This window comes from Psammomys obesus, unplaced genomic scaffold (genome assembly GCF_907164565.1).
Source record: "Psammomys obesus unplaced genomic scaffold, mPsaObe1.curated_primary_1811, whole genome shotgun sequence".
Taxonomy (NCBI): domain Eukaryota; kingdom Metazoa; phylum Chordata; class Mammalia; order Rodentia; family Muridae; genus Psammomys; species Psammomys obesus.
Window position 1 is genome coordinate 22,523,449 of NW_026596095.1, and position 16,196 is coordinate 22,539,644.

General features: G+C 40.5%; 1 protein-coding gene and 1 pseudogene across 2 annotated transcripts; one reads left to right on the forward strand and one right to left on the reverse strand.

Annotated features, from left to right (window-relative positions):
* Positions 1-443: 443 nt before the first annotated feature.
* Positions 444-15,731, reverse strand: Cisd2 (CDGSH iron sulfur domain 2). Of its 2 annotated transcripts, none has more exons than XM_055628181.1 (3): positions 15,524-15,731; positions 3,072-3,286; positions 444-1,017 (listed from the first exon to the last, which is right to left on the reverse strand). In XM_055628181.1, exons 1-3 carry the CDS (start codon positions 15,624-15,626, stop codon positions 928-930), a joined length of 408 nt encoding a protein of 135 aa, XP_055484156.1. In that variant the 5' UTR covers positions 15,627-15,731; the 3' UTR covers positions 444-927. The 2 variants fall into 2 exon arrangements, with proteins under 2 accessions (XP_055484156.1, XP_055484157.1); XM_055628182.1 differs by lacking the exon at positions 15,524-15,731 and adding an exon at positions 7,002-7,137.
* Positions 10,252-10,594, forward strand: LOC129691969 (short transmembrane mitochondrial protein 1-like; annotated as a pseudogene).
* Positions 15,732-16,196: the final 465 nt, after the last annotated feature.

Genomic DNA, 16,196 nt, shown 5'->3' on the forward strand with positions numbered 1-16,196 from the left:
CTTTTCTGTCATTATACACACCCAAGTGTTTTATCTATATTTCATGAAGTTAAAAATACAATAAATGAGTTATCTCTTTTTAAAAAAAAAATCAAAACATTTTCTCTCAATGTGTACAAATTCAACCCACTAGGTTACAAGTGACTTAATAGCCTGTTGCCCCATTTCTCTATAATTAACTACAAAAAGGAGCAATGAAGTATGTTTCATTTTAATGCAAATTCAGATGTTTTATATCTGACTGACCTTCAAACTACAGTTTGTAGTGTAACTTAGCATTACGTACTCTTGCCACACCGCTGTCACCAAATTAAACACAAGCACACAGAGCAAGCCTTTTGTAAGGTGAACCAATTTTTCATGATGCAAATAATTGTCACTGGAACTTTTTATATCTGATTTACTTTTTTGAAATTGGGATAATCATGGTAATGAGACAAAAATCTTTATAAAACATCGGTTTTATTACCTCAAAGTAATTCTTGGTGGCAATATATTTCATAATTCATCAAAAACAGCAGAGTTCCACAAACGCCAAAGAATGGCAAACTACTTCAGATGAGCAAAACAATATGAAAATACATTTAGCAGAACAAGGGAGAATTTTTTTTAAAAATATACATTATTTTGAAATACTGATATGCAAAAAAATACCTTTTGGCCTACAGCCAAACTTTAATTTCCCAGTGCTGACTTTATTGTTGAAAGATACATTAATTCTTGATTTCAGAATGACACTTGACCATTTGATTTCTGTATAAATGACTGAATATATAAAGTACCAAATATAAGTAGTAGTGTAGCAAGAAAATAAATGGCAGAAATAATTATTCAACCAGTACTGCTGGTTAAAATATCCAAAGATTTTTCTACACACAACAAACGAGGAAATGTTACTGTCAGAATTTCAATCTTAAATGGCTACTGTTATACTTCTTTCTTCTTCAGTATGAGTGGACCCACATTATCTCCTGTCAATTCATTGTGCTTATTATGGGACCCATCACAGGCAGGAAACTAAAAGGAAAAAAGAATTGCAAATGTTATTTTACAGCAGGATTCAGAAAGGATTCATTTGTGAAATGCTCATGAAGCTCATCAGGGAGCTTCCTGACAGAACACACCCTCCATTCCACCACCCCATGCTCCACACAGCAGGCTACAGAAGGAAAAAGGAAAAACCATTCCCTGCACTCGAGAGACAGAGCCAGGCAGATCTCTTGAGCTTGAGGCTAGCCTGATCTACAGAGTCCCGGACTGCCAGGGAAACTACACAGAGAAACCCTGTCTTGAAAGTCTTTGGCTGAATATGTCTCAGTGACTACAAAAGTTTAAAAAGGATCAAAGTAAGCTCTTGGTCTCTATGGAGCTCTACATTTGAGCTAATTTCTCATTTAAATTTTAAAAAATGAGATGTATATTCAAAGTAAATTTTACCATGTTTTGTTATAAAATCATAAAGTTTCTGAAAATATTAAAGATGTGTTACTAAATGTTCAATCCATCTGATTATAGTTATAATTAGTATAGGTTTTCCTTTATTGTGGCATTCCTTTTTTAAAAACAAATGTGCAATCCTATCGTAACATGCTCTTTTTGTATTAAAGCAGGACCTCATGTCAGTCAATGTTTGGGTGCCTGTGCAGAGGGTATGCGCCTGCCTGTAGAGACACGGGTGGAAGCCGGGACTGACACTGCAATGTCTTCTTCAGTCGCTTCTCCACCTTAATTTCTGAGACAGGACTGCTCATTGAACCTACAATGACTGCTGACTGGCCAGGGAGCCTCCTGTCTTCCTCTCTCCCCTTCCCATCCCATCCCTCACCAGAAGCATACCACCATCCTGGGCTTTTGTGGGGGTTCTGAGATCTCAGGTCCTTATTCCTGTGCAGCAAAATCATACTCCACAGAACTGTCTTCCCGTTAAATACTTCTCTAAAACATGATTTGTATTGACTTCCCAACATCTAGTCGGGTGTGATTTCCTATATGTTAACTGAGGCTTATTACATTGTTTCTAAAGTTTTGCTGTTACAAATAAAACACTGTACTTAAAAGTTTCAAATACTGTCATCAAATACAAGAAAACAGATTTTATTAACTAGAATACTTATCACTCCAAATTTATTTTCCTCATTGAAACTTATAATACGGCTAGCATTTACTATGTAACTTATTTTACAAGTATCATTTCAGTAAATCTTCAAAAATATCTGCATTACCTATATAGAAGATTGAAAAAACAAAACAAACAGCAAATAAAAATCATAAAGAAAACCGTATAAACCAGAGATTAAAAGTTAAGAAACTCAGCCTGGTGTGGTAGTGCATACCTTTAGTCCCAGCACTACCGGAGGCAGAGGCAGACAATCTGCAAATTCGAGGCCAGCCTGGTCTACAGAGTGAGTTCCAGGACAGCCAGGGCTACACAGAGAAACCCTGTCTCAGGAAAAAAAAAAGGTTAAGTAACTCAGGGTAGGCATACTGGCTCATGCCTTTAATACCAACACTCAGGAGGTAAAACAAGTCAGTTTCTCTAAGTTTCAGGCTAGCCTGGTTAATGCCACCAATTCTAGGCCATTTAGTGCTACATGAGACCCTGTTATGTAAGAGGGAGAGAGGGAGGGAGGGAGGGAAAAGGAAAGAATGAATGAGAAAAAAAAAAAAAACCCAGCCCAATCTAAACCAGGTTAGCAACTTGCTTAAAAAAGTGACAGACTGGCAGCAAATTTTAGTAATTATTTATATTGACATCAAAGTTTAGGCTCCTTTCTATTAAACCTTAAATTATCTCTCTCTCTCTCTCTTACACACACACAACTATTTGAAGCATATTGCTCTAGACAAATGCTAAACACTGTGAGAACATCAGAGTTCACTGCTCCTTGCTCTCTTCTAACATAGGTACTATAAAGCAAAGAAGTGCACACTTCAATTTGGGAATACCAACTTTTAATACTGAACAATACAGAAAAGTCCCTAATCTCATAGAATTTTAAAACTGGGAAGAAAAAGGGCAAAGCCATACTACTTCCACACAATTTCACTGTACGTGCAAATGGTTATCTTACCGTCTTGGAACGCCAACACCTACAATAAGCTGCTTTAGTAAGACACAGATCTTCAATGTTTATTTCGTTCACCACTTTGGGATTTTCTTTTTGTATTTTAAGATTAATCAAGCTGTCCTTCTGTTGTTTCTTCTTGGGGAAGAATGGACGGACTGCAAGGTAGCCAAGAAGTGCAAGTACACCAAGGAAGGGTAATAAGCGGAGCCATTCTGAAACTAAACACATACACAGTCGTCAGCATCTGCGGTGCTCTCGGAACACACACACTGGCTAGCTCACGCGTGTGCTGACCTGTGCTTCTCACATCTACCGCATCTGTAAACAGTATAAACAGAGCAGACCCAGCCCTGCTAGGATTACCTTTCTTATTTGTAGGCTAACTCGATTTGTGAAACTGAAATTTATAGAAACACACTATTTTAAATAGCCTATCTCATTATACCTAAGTATGTTTGTGCTTGTATTTACTTTTATCTGGAATTACAACCTATATAATTATGAACAAAAATGTCTTATTAAGTTTAGGAAACATTTTCACTCCTTTCTCCTTAATGCCACATCTAACACCATACAATGGAATTTCCAAACACACACCCAAACTTAATTACTAATTTATAATTTCAGACAAAACATGGCCTCAAATGTTTCAACCTACCTTTCTAAAATTAAAACCAGAATCTTCTCCAACAGTACAACCTAACCAGTCAACTTAATGAACTGAAATCTTTACATACTGAATAGTCTCATTTTAAGAAGCTTATTAAATACCTTTTAGCTACCAGCCAGTCTTCAGAACACATGAAATACAAACACGCAAGTGAAATGGCCCTCAGAGGTCTGAGGGTGCTGCCAGTTTCCTCTGGGCGCCTTCACTGACCCTACACCCTTCTAGGTACCACTAGAAGAAACTATGTGCCACAGGGTGCTGACAAATATTGGTAAGTGATGGGCTGTGCTTCAGAGGAAACCAACTCACCTCACACAGCTTTGACAACTGCAGCATTTTAACGTTATTCTCATATTACGTGTAGATAAAAAGTAGCTTAAGCAAGATTAGTTCATCAGCCTAAATCCAAAGCCTGTTCTAAGTCACAGATTGAATCAAATTCCACAGATCTAAAATTAAATGTTTTTCTCTTAATAAAACTATTCTGGAGAGATACTACTATTTAGCCACTAAAATACAGTGGCTTAGTAACGACTCCTCCAACGTGAATGGGCCGAAAGCTCAGTGGTGGAGTGTGCGCCTACCCAGTGGAGAAGGAAGCCGTTTCAACTCAGCACAATGCCAGGCATGGAAAAGAAATAACCTATTTATATAAGCAAGTAACTGCAGAATCTAGAAAAATATTAAGCATTACTCAGTACAGTATTTTAAAATCACTAGACAGACATAGAAGCATCCTCTTACAAGTCAGCACCCAGTGTTTCTGTGCACATGAAACCAATAGAAGTTGAGCGTCTTCCTCCATTGCTGACTTACAGCCTTGAGACAGGTTCTCCACACAACTAGAAACTCCTCGTTTTGCTAGGTTGACTGCTGGCAAGCCCTCAGGCTCTGCCTGTCTCTGGCCTCGAATACTCAGGCTTTTCAGGAGGGTGCTGGGACTCAGGCTCTCAGACTTGCAGAGGAGCGCTCTTACCCACCAGCTACCTGCTCCCGAGGTTGTTAAACAGGCGTTATTTCCTTTACTCTTGTTACTGTTTCATGAAGTAACCTCAGGGAATAAATGTCCCTGCCTTCACACGGCCAAGCCTGGTGCATGCACACTAGACATTATGTGGCAGAGCCTCTACCAGGTCAGCTGCACCGCCAGTTCAGACACCGTCCTGTGCAATCTAGTGCTGAGTAATCCAGTGCTCGAAAATAATGTAACAAAAATTGGCTGAGTTACTGTTATTCCCTACAACAGAGCACTAACATAAAAACACTGAGTCCAGCCTCTTTTTAATGTTGCATTAAGTAAAAACTTCTATGAAGTGAAAGCAATACAGTATATAGCTCAATTTAAATTGTTTTAAATACATTTAATAAGATGAGTTTTCCTTTCTCTGTCTCTCTCTCTGTCCTGGACCACTCTGTAGACCAGGCTGGCCTCTCAAGGCAGAGATGCTCTTGCCTCTGCCTCCTAAGTGCTTGGATTAAAGGTGTGAGGCACTACCACTCAGCTAGGATTTTTCTTTTTCTTTTTTTTTTTTTTAATTTTTTGTTTTTGTTTTTCAAGACAGGGTTTCTCTGTGTAGCCTTGGCTGTCCTGGAGCTTGCACTGCAGACCAGGCTGGCCTCGAACTCACATCGATCTGCCTGCCTCTGCCTCCCAAGTGATGGGATTAAAGGTGTGCACCACCAACACACGATGACAATTTTTCTTAAAGAATATAAAGTACAGAAGACTCAAACAAATAAAAAACCTGGTAAGATAAGCCACTTGCTTTGGACATTTTTTATGTACACCAGTTACTCTGGGGGCGGGGTCATCACTAATTATATATAGTATACAAACTAATTTAAGAAATGTACTCTTTATAATGCACGCTTTAAATTTAATTGATTACAATTATAAACACGCATAGTATGAAATTTTAATTTAGAAAAGAAAAAGCTATTAAAAATCATACTAGCAAGAATTAATAACATTTCAGTATATTTGTTATTATCTATGCAGTCCATATCCCACATTTTAACATATAAGATTATTTTATCATTTTTCTAACTCTATAATGACATTTGAAAGTTTGTTAAGAACATAAAAAAATGGATGTTTCGTCTACATGTATGCTTGTGCACCAACTCCATGTCCGGTGCTTATGGCAGCCAGAAGAGGATCTCTAGAGATCTCTAGAGACTGGAGTGACAGGTGGTTGTAAGACCCAGTGTGGGCACTGGGATTCCAACCCAGGTCCTCTGGAAGGGTGACCAATGCCTTTAACTGCTAAGCCATCTCTCCACCCCATGGAAACATAAGTTTCAGTAGGGTCTTTAACCTTGCACGTGTCCCACTCACCATTAAGGTCTATAAAAACATAGACTTTATTTGTCTGGGTCACCACTGTATCCTCAGAACCTAAATAATGCTTGGCTCAACAGGCTAATTTACTTTTTACTACAACATGTATAATTTATACTTCAATTTCTTTTGTTTTCGATTTAAGGTTCAGAACAATGAGTTTTGAAATTATATGGACCTGAAGAAGTTACTTAAAGCAAAGTATGCTGTTTCTAGCTACAGGTAACTTATACTATCCTAGAACATTTGCTTTTACACCTTACAAACACCCCTTTCTGATTTATTGCTATTATTATTAGAATGTATGATGCTTGGGAGTTTGCCACCGGCCACGTGTAGACTTGGGGAACAAAATGTTTGGACTTAGTTCTCTTCTTCCACAGTGAAATACTCAGCTCAGATGGTCAGGTCTGCACAGCAAGGGTTTTTACCTCGTAAGCCATCTCACCAGCCCCTTCCTGTTTTCGGTTACTGATTTAAGGGCATGGCCTTAAGGTATGGCCAGTCTGCTAAAGTGCTTGCCTTATAATGATGAAGACCCAAGCCCGACCCCCAGAACCCACATTAAAAAAGCCAGGCATGGTGGTATGTGCTTGTAATCTCACTGTCCGGCAGAAACAAGAAAATCCCCTAAGGCTCAAAGGCCAGCTGGTCTAGCCTAAGTGGCGAGTTCCAGACCAATGAGAGAATGTGTCTCAGAGTAGTTAGACAGCAATCTGAGGATGTCACTCGAGTTATCATCAGGCCTCCACGTGTATGTGTGCACTGTGCATCAACACACACACACACACACACACACGAACCACATATGAGCATGCATCAGATGTATAAAAATGTAAGTGCATAGTGAAGACCTTCTGAATAAAATCTTATGAACTTCCTCTTGTAGATTAGACTTTTTAACTGTATAAGTAGTACCCACTTTGTGGAGACACTGTGCAGTGCAAAAATAGCAGCTTCTTCCTGTTTCTGTGCATGGAGTGCACAGTGCAGTGCCTGGGGCAGAACAGGAATGCAGCAAACAACTTAATTACTGTTTATCTTTAGTCTAAATCCAGGTTTCATTTGCCTGTAAAACAGGAATAACAATCATTCATTCGTTTAATCAACAACATTTACTAAGTACCCTATATTCCAGTTACTGCATCAGGAATGGGGTGCTACTACTGAGAGGAGGGGGCAGATAGCAAGGAAGCCAAGCACAACAATACAGTCACAGGCTGCACGAAGAGCCCCGAAGAAAACAAAAAAGGTGACATAAAATTAACAAAACAAAACCAACCAAGCAATCACACACGCTACGTGGTGGCACAGCTGTGCGTTGACTGTAACTTCAGGTAAGAGCCAGGAAACATTCTGAAAAAAAAAGAAAATAGGTGGAGACTTGAAAGGTGGAAAGCAAAAGGCTCAGAGATTCAAGACTCCTCAAGACACAAAGAACATGTAAAACCTTCCAGCCTGTGTGTCACTGGCAGGACTGTATAATGCTGTTTAAAGGAAAAGCTGTTCACACATTCTACCGTGAAGCTAGTTATGCAAATGAGCATCTCCTCTCCACGAGATTTCAGTTCCTTGTCCTTTACTAGACTTACATAAGCACTACAATGGATTTTAGTCAAATTGAGTTTATTCTTTATCAAATCAGCACCTAGATCGTTCCTATTTGGTTTGTTTAACTTTCTCTACAGCTTACAGAGTTAAGACAGAGAAAGATATTTAAGAAACAGGAACAGCCTGGCACACTCAGCACCAGGGTATCTTTGGAATACAGTGAAGAGAAGTGCTGAAGACAGGAGCAGTTGACAGCATGAGAAGTTCTGATATGCGGTAGGCAGGTAGGAATCTGCCTGTGCACGGCAGGAAAGCAGTGGAGTGTGTAAACATATTTAGAACATTACCTATTTTCAAAGTCAAGCTACAGTCTGATGGCAGATGGATTAGAGGAGGATGGTAAGGAAGGGTGGGGAAGGATGAGGCTTAGATAATCTACTGGAAATACAAGGAACCTGGTTTGGTGGTGCAGACTCATGACCCCAGCACACAGGGGATCTGACCAGTCAACGCTACAGACCATGTCTCAAAAAATAAACAAAACAAATAATCACTAGTCCAGAAGAGCTGGGCACGCTATCTCACGCCTGTAATCCAAACACTAGGGGAGGCAAAGGCAGGAAGATCTCTGTAAATTCGAGGCCAACCCGGGCTACAAATCAAGTCGCGGACAGCCAAGGCTACACAGAGAAACTCTCCTGAAAAAACCAAAAGCCAAAAAAAACAGAAACAAAAAAACCTAATCCAGAAGTCATTCCCACCTGGATCTAAGGTCACGGATGTTATTAGAACAGAAAAAGCGAGAACTGTGAGAAACACTCTGTATGGAGGTCCTGTAAAACTTGACAAACAGCGAGTGAACATTTTCTGAGGACTGTCCAGACTCAGAGCAGGTCTGTGAATAACTTCCTTCCTCTTTTAAAAATTAAGAACTGTGATCTGACGGAGGGACTCACTATGAAATCCAGGCCAGGCTGAAACTTGTTCTGTAGTCCAGTCTGGCATCAAGGTCTTCCTGCCTCAGCCTCCTTAGTGGCTGTGACACAGACACACACCACACCTGGCTCATTCTTGAGAAATTTAAGAACCAGTAGCTTATATAGTGAAGTCAACATGTTTTGGTGGTTGATTAGTTACAGAACATAAGCCATAAGAAGTGGAGCTCCTTCTTGATTTCAGACTTCTGGTTTTACTTTATGTATGAAAGGCAGTTTCTAACATATGCAATCACCCATCCTCCCCAATAAGAAGCATAAAAGGGCAGCTGTAAGCAAAAGTACACAGGGAAGGAGTGGAAAGCAGCAGTCACATTGTTAAAGAATGTGACACAAACTAAAGGCCTACAGTTAACAGCAGCAGGAGCATGGGTTACATCGCACTAACCCATGGCAGAGGTTTTAAAGGAAGACAGAGCTCCCTTTGAAAGAGTATGAGAGAAAGGAAGGAGCTGTGAAGCCCAAAAGACACCATTCCAGAAGGTTTGTTTCATCTATCCCAGAAGGACAAGGAGGGGTCAAAATGTCACTCAGTAGAGCTACAGTGAGGGGCTTCCTCTGGGTAAGCTTTTGTTTCTTTTGTGGGATGAAGGAACACTTGTAAGAAATATCAAGGGTTAGGAAACAAGCCACGATTAGATGAACGTCTAAAGTAGACTGGACGTGGGAGGGGAAGTTTTTTGTTTTTTGTTTTGTTTTGTTTTGTTTTTGGCTATAACTGAGTTAGTTCCCAGGTAGAACAGGCTGACAATAGCACTCAATTTATTAAAAAAAAACAAAAAACAGGCAGCATTTTGCTTTGCACTTCAGTGTAAAAGGGTTGAATTTTCTTAAAATTTTCTCTAAATTAAAAGAACTTAGGAAAAAAATTGTTCCTAATTTATAGGGAAGAAAAATTACCTGTTTCTAATTAAGAATGAACTTAGAACATACTTAGACTGTTTTAGGACTAAGGGTCCTAAAAGTTATATGACTTTTATAACCAGCAATTACGATAACTAGGAAGAGTAGGAAGACAGAACTGACATCCCTAGAGAAAAAAAAATAAAGCAGGAAATAAAACAACTAAGAGCAAGCAATTAAAAAAAAAAAGTTCAAAGTAGCTCCTTAAGGAAGACAACTTAGGTTTGATATAATATTGCTGATCACAATATATATATGAAAATCTTTTCCTTCTAGTGCTGGAATTTGAACTCTAGAGCTCACACACAGCACAAACTCTATCACTGAGTTATACTCCCAACCCTAACCAGCCATTGTAAAAACATTTCAAGTATACCTGGGAACACACGGATCTCAGTAAGGAAAATATGAGTGTGTGTATGAGTGTGTGTATGAGTGTATGCATGTGTGTATGGGGAGATGGCAGCTTGTATCCCAAGCCGGCCTTGAACTTCTAATCTTGGCTGTGCTTTCTGATACTGAGACCACAGGCATGTGCCACCATGCCAGGCTTATGTGGTGGTGAAGACTTAACTAGGACTTCGTGATACTAGGCCTTACCAATGGAGCTACATCTTCAGCCCAGGCAAGAGTATTCTAAGAAAGTAGGACAAGCCCTCCCTCAGGGGAGGAGGCCCCAGCTGAAGGGCCCTTCATACCCTCTCCATTATCCCCACTGACACCATGCCCCAGTTCCTGCCTGGATTTACTTTGGACAATGTGGCTGGAATGCATTCAGCCCAGAAAGATGACCTGCTAAGCCTGACTGAAAACCTGAAGAGATTAAAAAGGACTTCAAAGTGAAAAAGAAACCCACTAGTTCCTGATGCCCACCCTAGCACTTAGTTCTCAACCCACTGACTCCTTTGACTCTTTCTTGAGAGACCTGCCTCCTTTACAACCACATCCCAAAGCTGTGAGTTCCCCTTTAGTCTCAGACCCTGTGTGTTGCCTCAGAAACAACCTGGGCCACAAGAGTCACACTCCACGTTTCTAGCAGCCCTGCCCTTACCACATTTTCTGCCCAGCTGTTTGGGAGGTCCTAAGACTGGAATTATGGTGCTACACTAGCAAACACAACCTTTTGCTAGTGCTTCCCCACCTCTCCCGTGGGGGTTCTACCACCTGTTGTCAAAAGAGTAAATTAATGAGTTTGGACAGGTGATCAGATACAAGTAACAGTGAATTCTCTGACTAGCACTTATAATGGGAGCTGGTTAGAGGTTTGTTACTAAACATTGTTGTCACCGTCATTGAAATTAGTACCCCCAATCTATTCAGTTTCTGGTGAATTGTCTACTTATTTTATATTGTTATCAAGGAGCCCCATGATTGATAATTCAACCAATGAATCATTTGCTATTATTAAAAGAAAAAAGCAACCAGGACACCTTTTTTTTTTTCTTTTCAGGTTTCTAAAAGTTACATATAATGCCAAATCTTCATTTACAGCTAAGAAACAAAAAATATATATATTTCTATTTCTCAAATAGAAAACATTGTGTTGCTGGGCATGGTGGGCCATGGCTTGAGACAGGAGGACTGCTGCGAATGTGAAAGACACAGTCCTTTCTTCAACTGGGTTACCAGTTTCAAGTCCATCTAGGCCACGTGACCACACAAAGAAGAAAGAAGGGGGCTGCAGAGCCGGCTGAGAGGACCGGCTGCTCTCTCAGAGGATCTGAATATGATTCCCAGCACGCTTGTGATAGCTCACAGCTGTCTGTAATTCTAGTTCAAGGGATCCAACACCCTCTTCTGTCCATGCACATGGACACAACCTTTTGCTACCACATGTAATTTGCTAATCACATGTGTACGTGATTCACAGATACACATGTAGGCGAAACTCCTACACATATAAAAAATGTTTCATTTATTTATTTTTTAAAGGGGGGGGAGAGAAGAAAAGGAGGGAAAGGGGAAAAAAAGAAGGGTGGGGCATAACATAAGTTTCTATTCCACAGTCCTAAATTCAACATTTAACCTAGTCTAGTCTCAAGCTGCCAATCCTTGTCAGTGGTCTTCCTGTCTCAATATTCCCCTAGTGCTGGAGGAAGCTTATTAATATTGACTGGCTTTGTTGTTAACCCTTAAAGTCTAATATTGATTGTCTCAAGATCAAAGAGCCAGTACAATCATCTTTCACTTTTCTCCCCATTCTATTATGAGCACAACGATCTCCTAGTACATAGACAGTTGCATGGCCAATCACAAGTACTCATAAATATGTGGTGGCTTGAGGAAACATACATCTTGAAACCGCTATATGGCAGAAAATGTTTGAGCCCTCAACTGTTCTCCACAGAGACTAATTCTTAATTACACTGGCTTTTAAGAACACTTGGACTTAGTAGGAGAAAAGAAAATTTGTAATCTAAAAATATCTATATATTGCGTCAGATTCTCAAAAGATTTCTGAACTCAAATTCTTGTCGTTCAGAATTTACACATTAACAAAACAACTACCTTTTGTTTTTACTCATGCCTTCTTACTGAAAGAACTCACCTTTGCCCCACTTTTTAAAAACTGAGGTATAATTTAGAGTTAAATAAACATATTAAGCAGTTCATTCCATCTTGTGACAAGTTATCTGTACCCATGCAGCCAAAAGTAAAATTTTCTGTAAATATTTATCTAACAAAGTCCTCTCCTGAATCTTTCTGTAATATTCCTCTACTACTGATTTCTGTAATCACACGCTCTTTTACCCAAGTTGAGAGTCATCTAGTGGATTAGAAACTCGTTCCTTTTTATTGCTGACCAGTGTACAACCTTACAAATATAACTGATTTTCCTGTTGGTAGATATCTGGGTTGCTTCCAGTTTGAAAGAATATTATAAATAAGGTGATATAAACATACACGAGCAAGACCTTATTATGTGAATGTATGTGTTCAATCTTATCCTGCTTCTAAATTATAGGCTCAAAACTTGTCCCTTGAACAAAATAACAGAAATGAAATTATTACAGGCTGGTATACTTGTGTTACCACAAAAAAATATTTTTTTGTCTTTGTGAGACAGGGTTTCTCTGTGCAGTTCTGGCTGTCCTGGAACTCACTATGTAGACAAGGCTGGCCTTGAACTCAGATCCATCTGCCTTGGCCTCCCACGTGCTGAGATCAAAGATGTGTGCCACCAAAATGCACACCAGTGAAAAATACATTATTAAAGTCTCACATTCGTTGGATTTTAAGTTAAGTTTTTTGTCAAGTTTCAGAGAAGTGAACTAATTTATGTGGGCAAAATATCATGGCTAGTTCATGAATGTAGGAATAAACTGTTTTCTGACTTTTGAATAAGAACATTTTTCCTCCTACAGTTTTATTTTTAAAGCTTTTTTTTTTAAATAAAGATTTATTTATTATTTATACAACATTATGCCTACACACCAGATCTCACTATAGATGGTTGTGAGCCACCATATGGTTGCTGGGAATTGAACTCAGGACCTTTGGAAGAACAGCAACTGTTCTTAACCTCTGAGCTACCTCTCCAGTCCCTTATAGCTTTTTAAGGTGACAAAAAAAAAAAAAAAAAAAAAAAAAAAAAAAAAACATTTTTAAGGTCAGTGTATTATTTTCCCAAGAGCAGAAATACACTAACTTATCTTAAAGGCCTTAGTCTTGAGATTTTAACAAGAAGAAAAATGGTTTCTGATAGATCAAAATTGTGAGTATTTAAATCCTATGTGTAATTTAGAATTTCCATGTTTTCTAAGAATGCAAACCCATCATGAGAGTTTAATAGAAAGAGATAATGTGAACTGAAGACTTTTTGATTAATTTTCAGAGAAGATGATGATACTTTTGGCCTTCTAAACATGTAAATGAACTTCTTAAAAGCCGTCTTCTAAGTTTTTATTCCAATGAAAATATATATGATAGAACCTACAAGTAGCTCACACAAGAAAACAAAATGTCTTTACTATTACAATCTACTCTGAAGGGGAGATTGAGTGGAGTTCAAGACTATCCTCAGCTACAGAGTTTGAAGCCAGCCTTCATCACAGGAGACCCTGACTAAAAACAAAACGAAACAGACACCAGAGTGGTTGTTATTTTTAAGACACAGTCATAACATTAAATATTTCATTATTTTAAAGTGAAAGCTACCACAAAGTTGTGGCTGAATTTCCTTAATCTCTTTATTTATAGAAGGGACTTGTAAGAAAACATGCTTGTGAAGTCCCCTAGCCACTAAACTCATACCATCTAACCTGTTTCAAGCATTCATTCATAAAAAAAAAAAATTGCAACTAACATAAATGGAGCCACAGCCGTAACCAACCAACACACATAATGCAAGTTGCCCTTCAGCAGGGTGAGAAAAACGGTTTCCCTTTTTGACTGTTAAAAACCTAACTAATGTGTATCATTAGGATGAAGTGGCAAAGCAGAACAATGCCACCAAATGATGGCACCACTCTGGCTTTGCCTAACCAGTTTAGTGAGTACACTCAAGAGGATATAATGCAAAGGGGGAAAAAAAAAACAACTGGTTTATGCAGACTTGACATTAAACTACCACAACTCACTTTGTGAAGACAATGTGCAAGATTAGTAATTGTGAGAACATTGCAGGAGGATCTCATTAAAATAGCGCTTGAGTAAAGAAACAATAAAGGAAAAGTCAATTCTTTATATGCTATAATTTTTTTTTTTTTTTAAATAAGGGAGTAGGATCAAGAGATTTTGATGTCTGTAGGGAACTGAAGATTTGGAATTTTTTTTCTTGTTACTTTTATGTCACTTGGGTGTCTACATGTTTGTTTATTAGTCAGATATTGTGCTTTCTAATCTATTTCCTACATTCTAGTGGATCTCTTAACGTTTAAAAATGTTAAAAACATACCATCTACTTAGCAGAGCAGCTGTCACGGACAGCAAAAAAATAGGTCCATTTGTGAAAGTCTGTATGATATAGTTTATCCGACCAGGAGTCTTTCTTGTTATTTTTATCCCTGAGTGGAACTAGCATCAACTGCACATCTGTTTGAGGGAAGTACTCAAGTAAAAACAAACAGCAAACAAAATAATTTCCTTGGATTAGAGCTGACACACATCTCCAAATATTCCTCACATATTTGTTATTAATTCCATCTTCTTGTTTACACAATCATTTTATTTTTCTTCCACCGGTCTTCCCATTACTGTATTTTAAGTCAGTTATCGCTAGAATGTTGCAGGCTAATCAGGCCTAGTCACCTCATAATTATCTAAATTTATGTTTGCATTAGTGGATACTCAGGACCTCAGGCTTTGCTGATTTGGTCACCAACCTACTCAGTCCGGAGAAAGGTTTAGAAAGATCTACCTCACATTGCAATGCTCCAAACTCAACACCATCTTTCAAGTATTGACCGTATTCTGCAGACTTTCACAGTCAGGATGTGCAGAACTGCGTTGTGGGAATGTTTTCATACAGGAAGGACCTTGAAATTTAGTGAATTGTGTTCTGAAATCATAGCAGCCTTGGAATACTTCTGGCTACTTTTTCTCCACCTCGACTTTCTCCAGGAACTGTAATTATGGAGGTGACCTCAAAAGCCTCCATGATGGGTGACCTCAAGCTTCCAAGAGCCGTCAGGAACGGAGGTCGCTTGTGATTTCGTTAATAAAGGCACCACACTTGCCTAACGCGGAGACTGTACTTCTCCACCACGCGCTGGGCGCCTCAGACAACCAGGGCTTAAGGTGCTTTACAATATGCACGCGGCGGTGAGCATCCGGAGGAGAACGGCTGCTAACTCAGCACCTTCCCTCCGGCAGCAACCCGCCGGGTCTCCTCGGAAAGGCACGCTCCCCGGAACCCCGGCCGCCGGCGCCGCGCAGGCGCACGCGGCTCCCGGGTCACGTGCCGAGGCCCGGCGCCCCGCCCCGCGCCCGGCTCCCCACACCCCCCCTCCCCGCGGGGCGGCGCGCGAGGACGGGATGGCCGCGGGAGGGTTACCTGTGAGGCGGGCGAAGCCGGTAATGCTGTCGGGGACAGGGAGCTGCTTGAGGTAGGCGGGCAGCTGCACCTTCACGATGCGGGCTACGCTGTCCAGGACCATGGTGCCGGCGGCGTCCGCTGCCCGGCTGCTGCGCTTGCGTGAGAGCGGAAGCGGCCGGCGGGCTGGCGGGCTCGGCCGGGAGGTGGCCCGCCAGGCCGCGATTGGCGCGCGGCGAGTGACGTGCGCGCTGCGGAGCGGAGCGGAGCGCGTGCGGAGCCGGGCCTGCCCTCGGCCCCGGTGCGGGGGTGGCGCCCGCGGCAGGCCCCCGGCGCGGCAAGCCCGGCGCTGCGCAGTGCCCGGCCCGCGGCGGCCCCTCCGTGTATGCCAGCCTTGAAACCCAAAGCTTACCCGCGGGGTTTTTTCTCCGCAGCCTTAGTTCTGCGCAAGTATCCTAAGGTGGTTTTTGTTTTTGTTAATAATAGTCCGCGGTTAGATTTTTTTTTTTTTTTCAATTCCTTCTGCGGGTCAGTTAACCAAAAACGCTTCAGCAGAGTGGCTTTTAAAAATTAAATAAAAGTTTACCTTGTGTGGTTGTTTTGTTTCTGTTTTGTAACCCAGGTTGAGGAGGCTGATAACTAGAGCCTCTGACTATCTTCATCTTCCAAATGCTGGGCATCACCACGCTTGTCT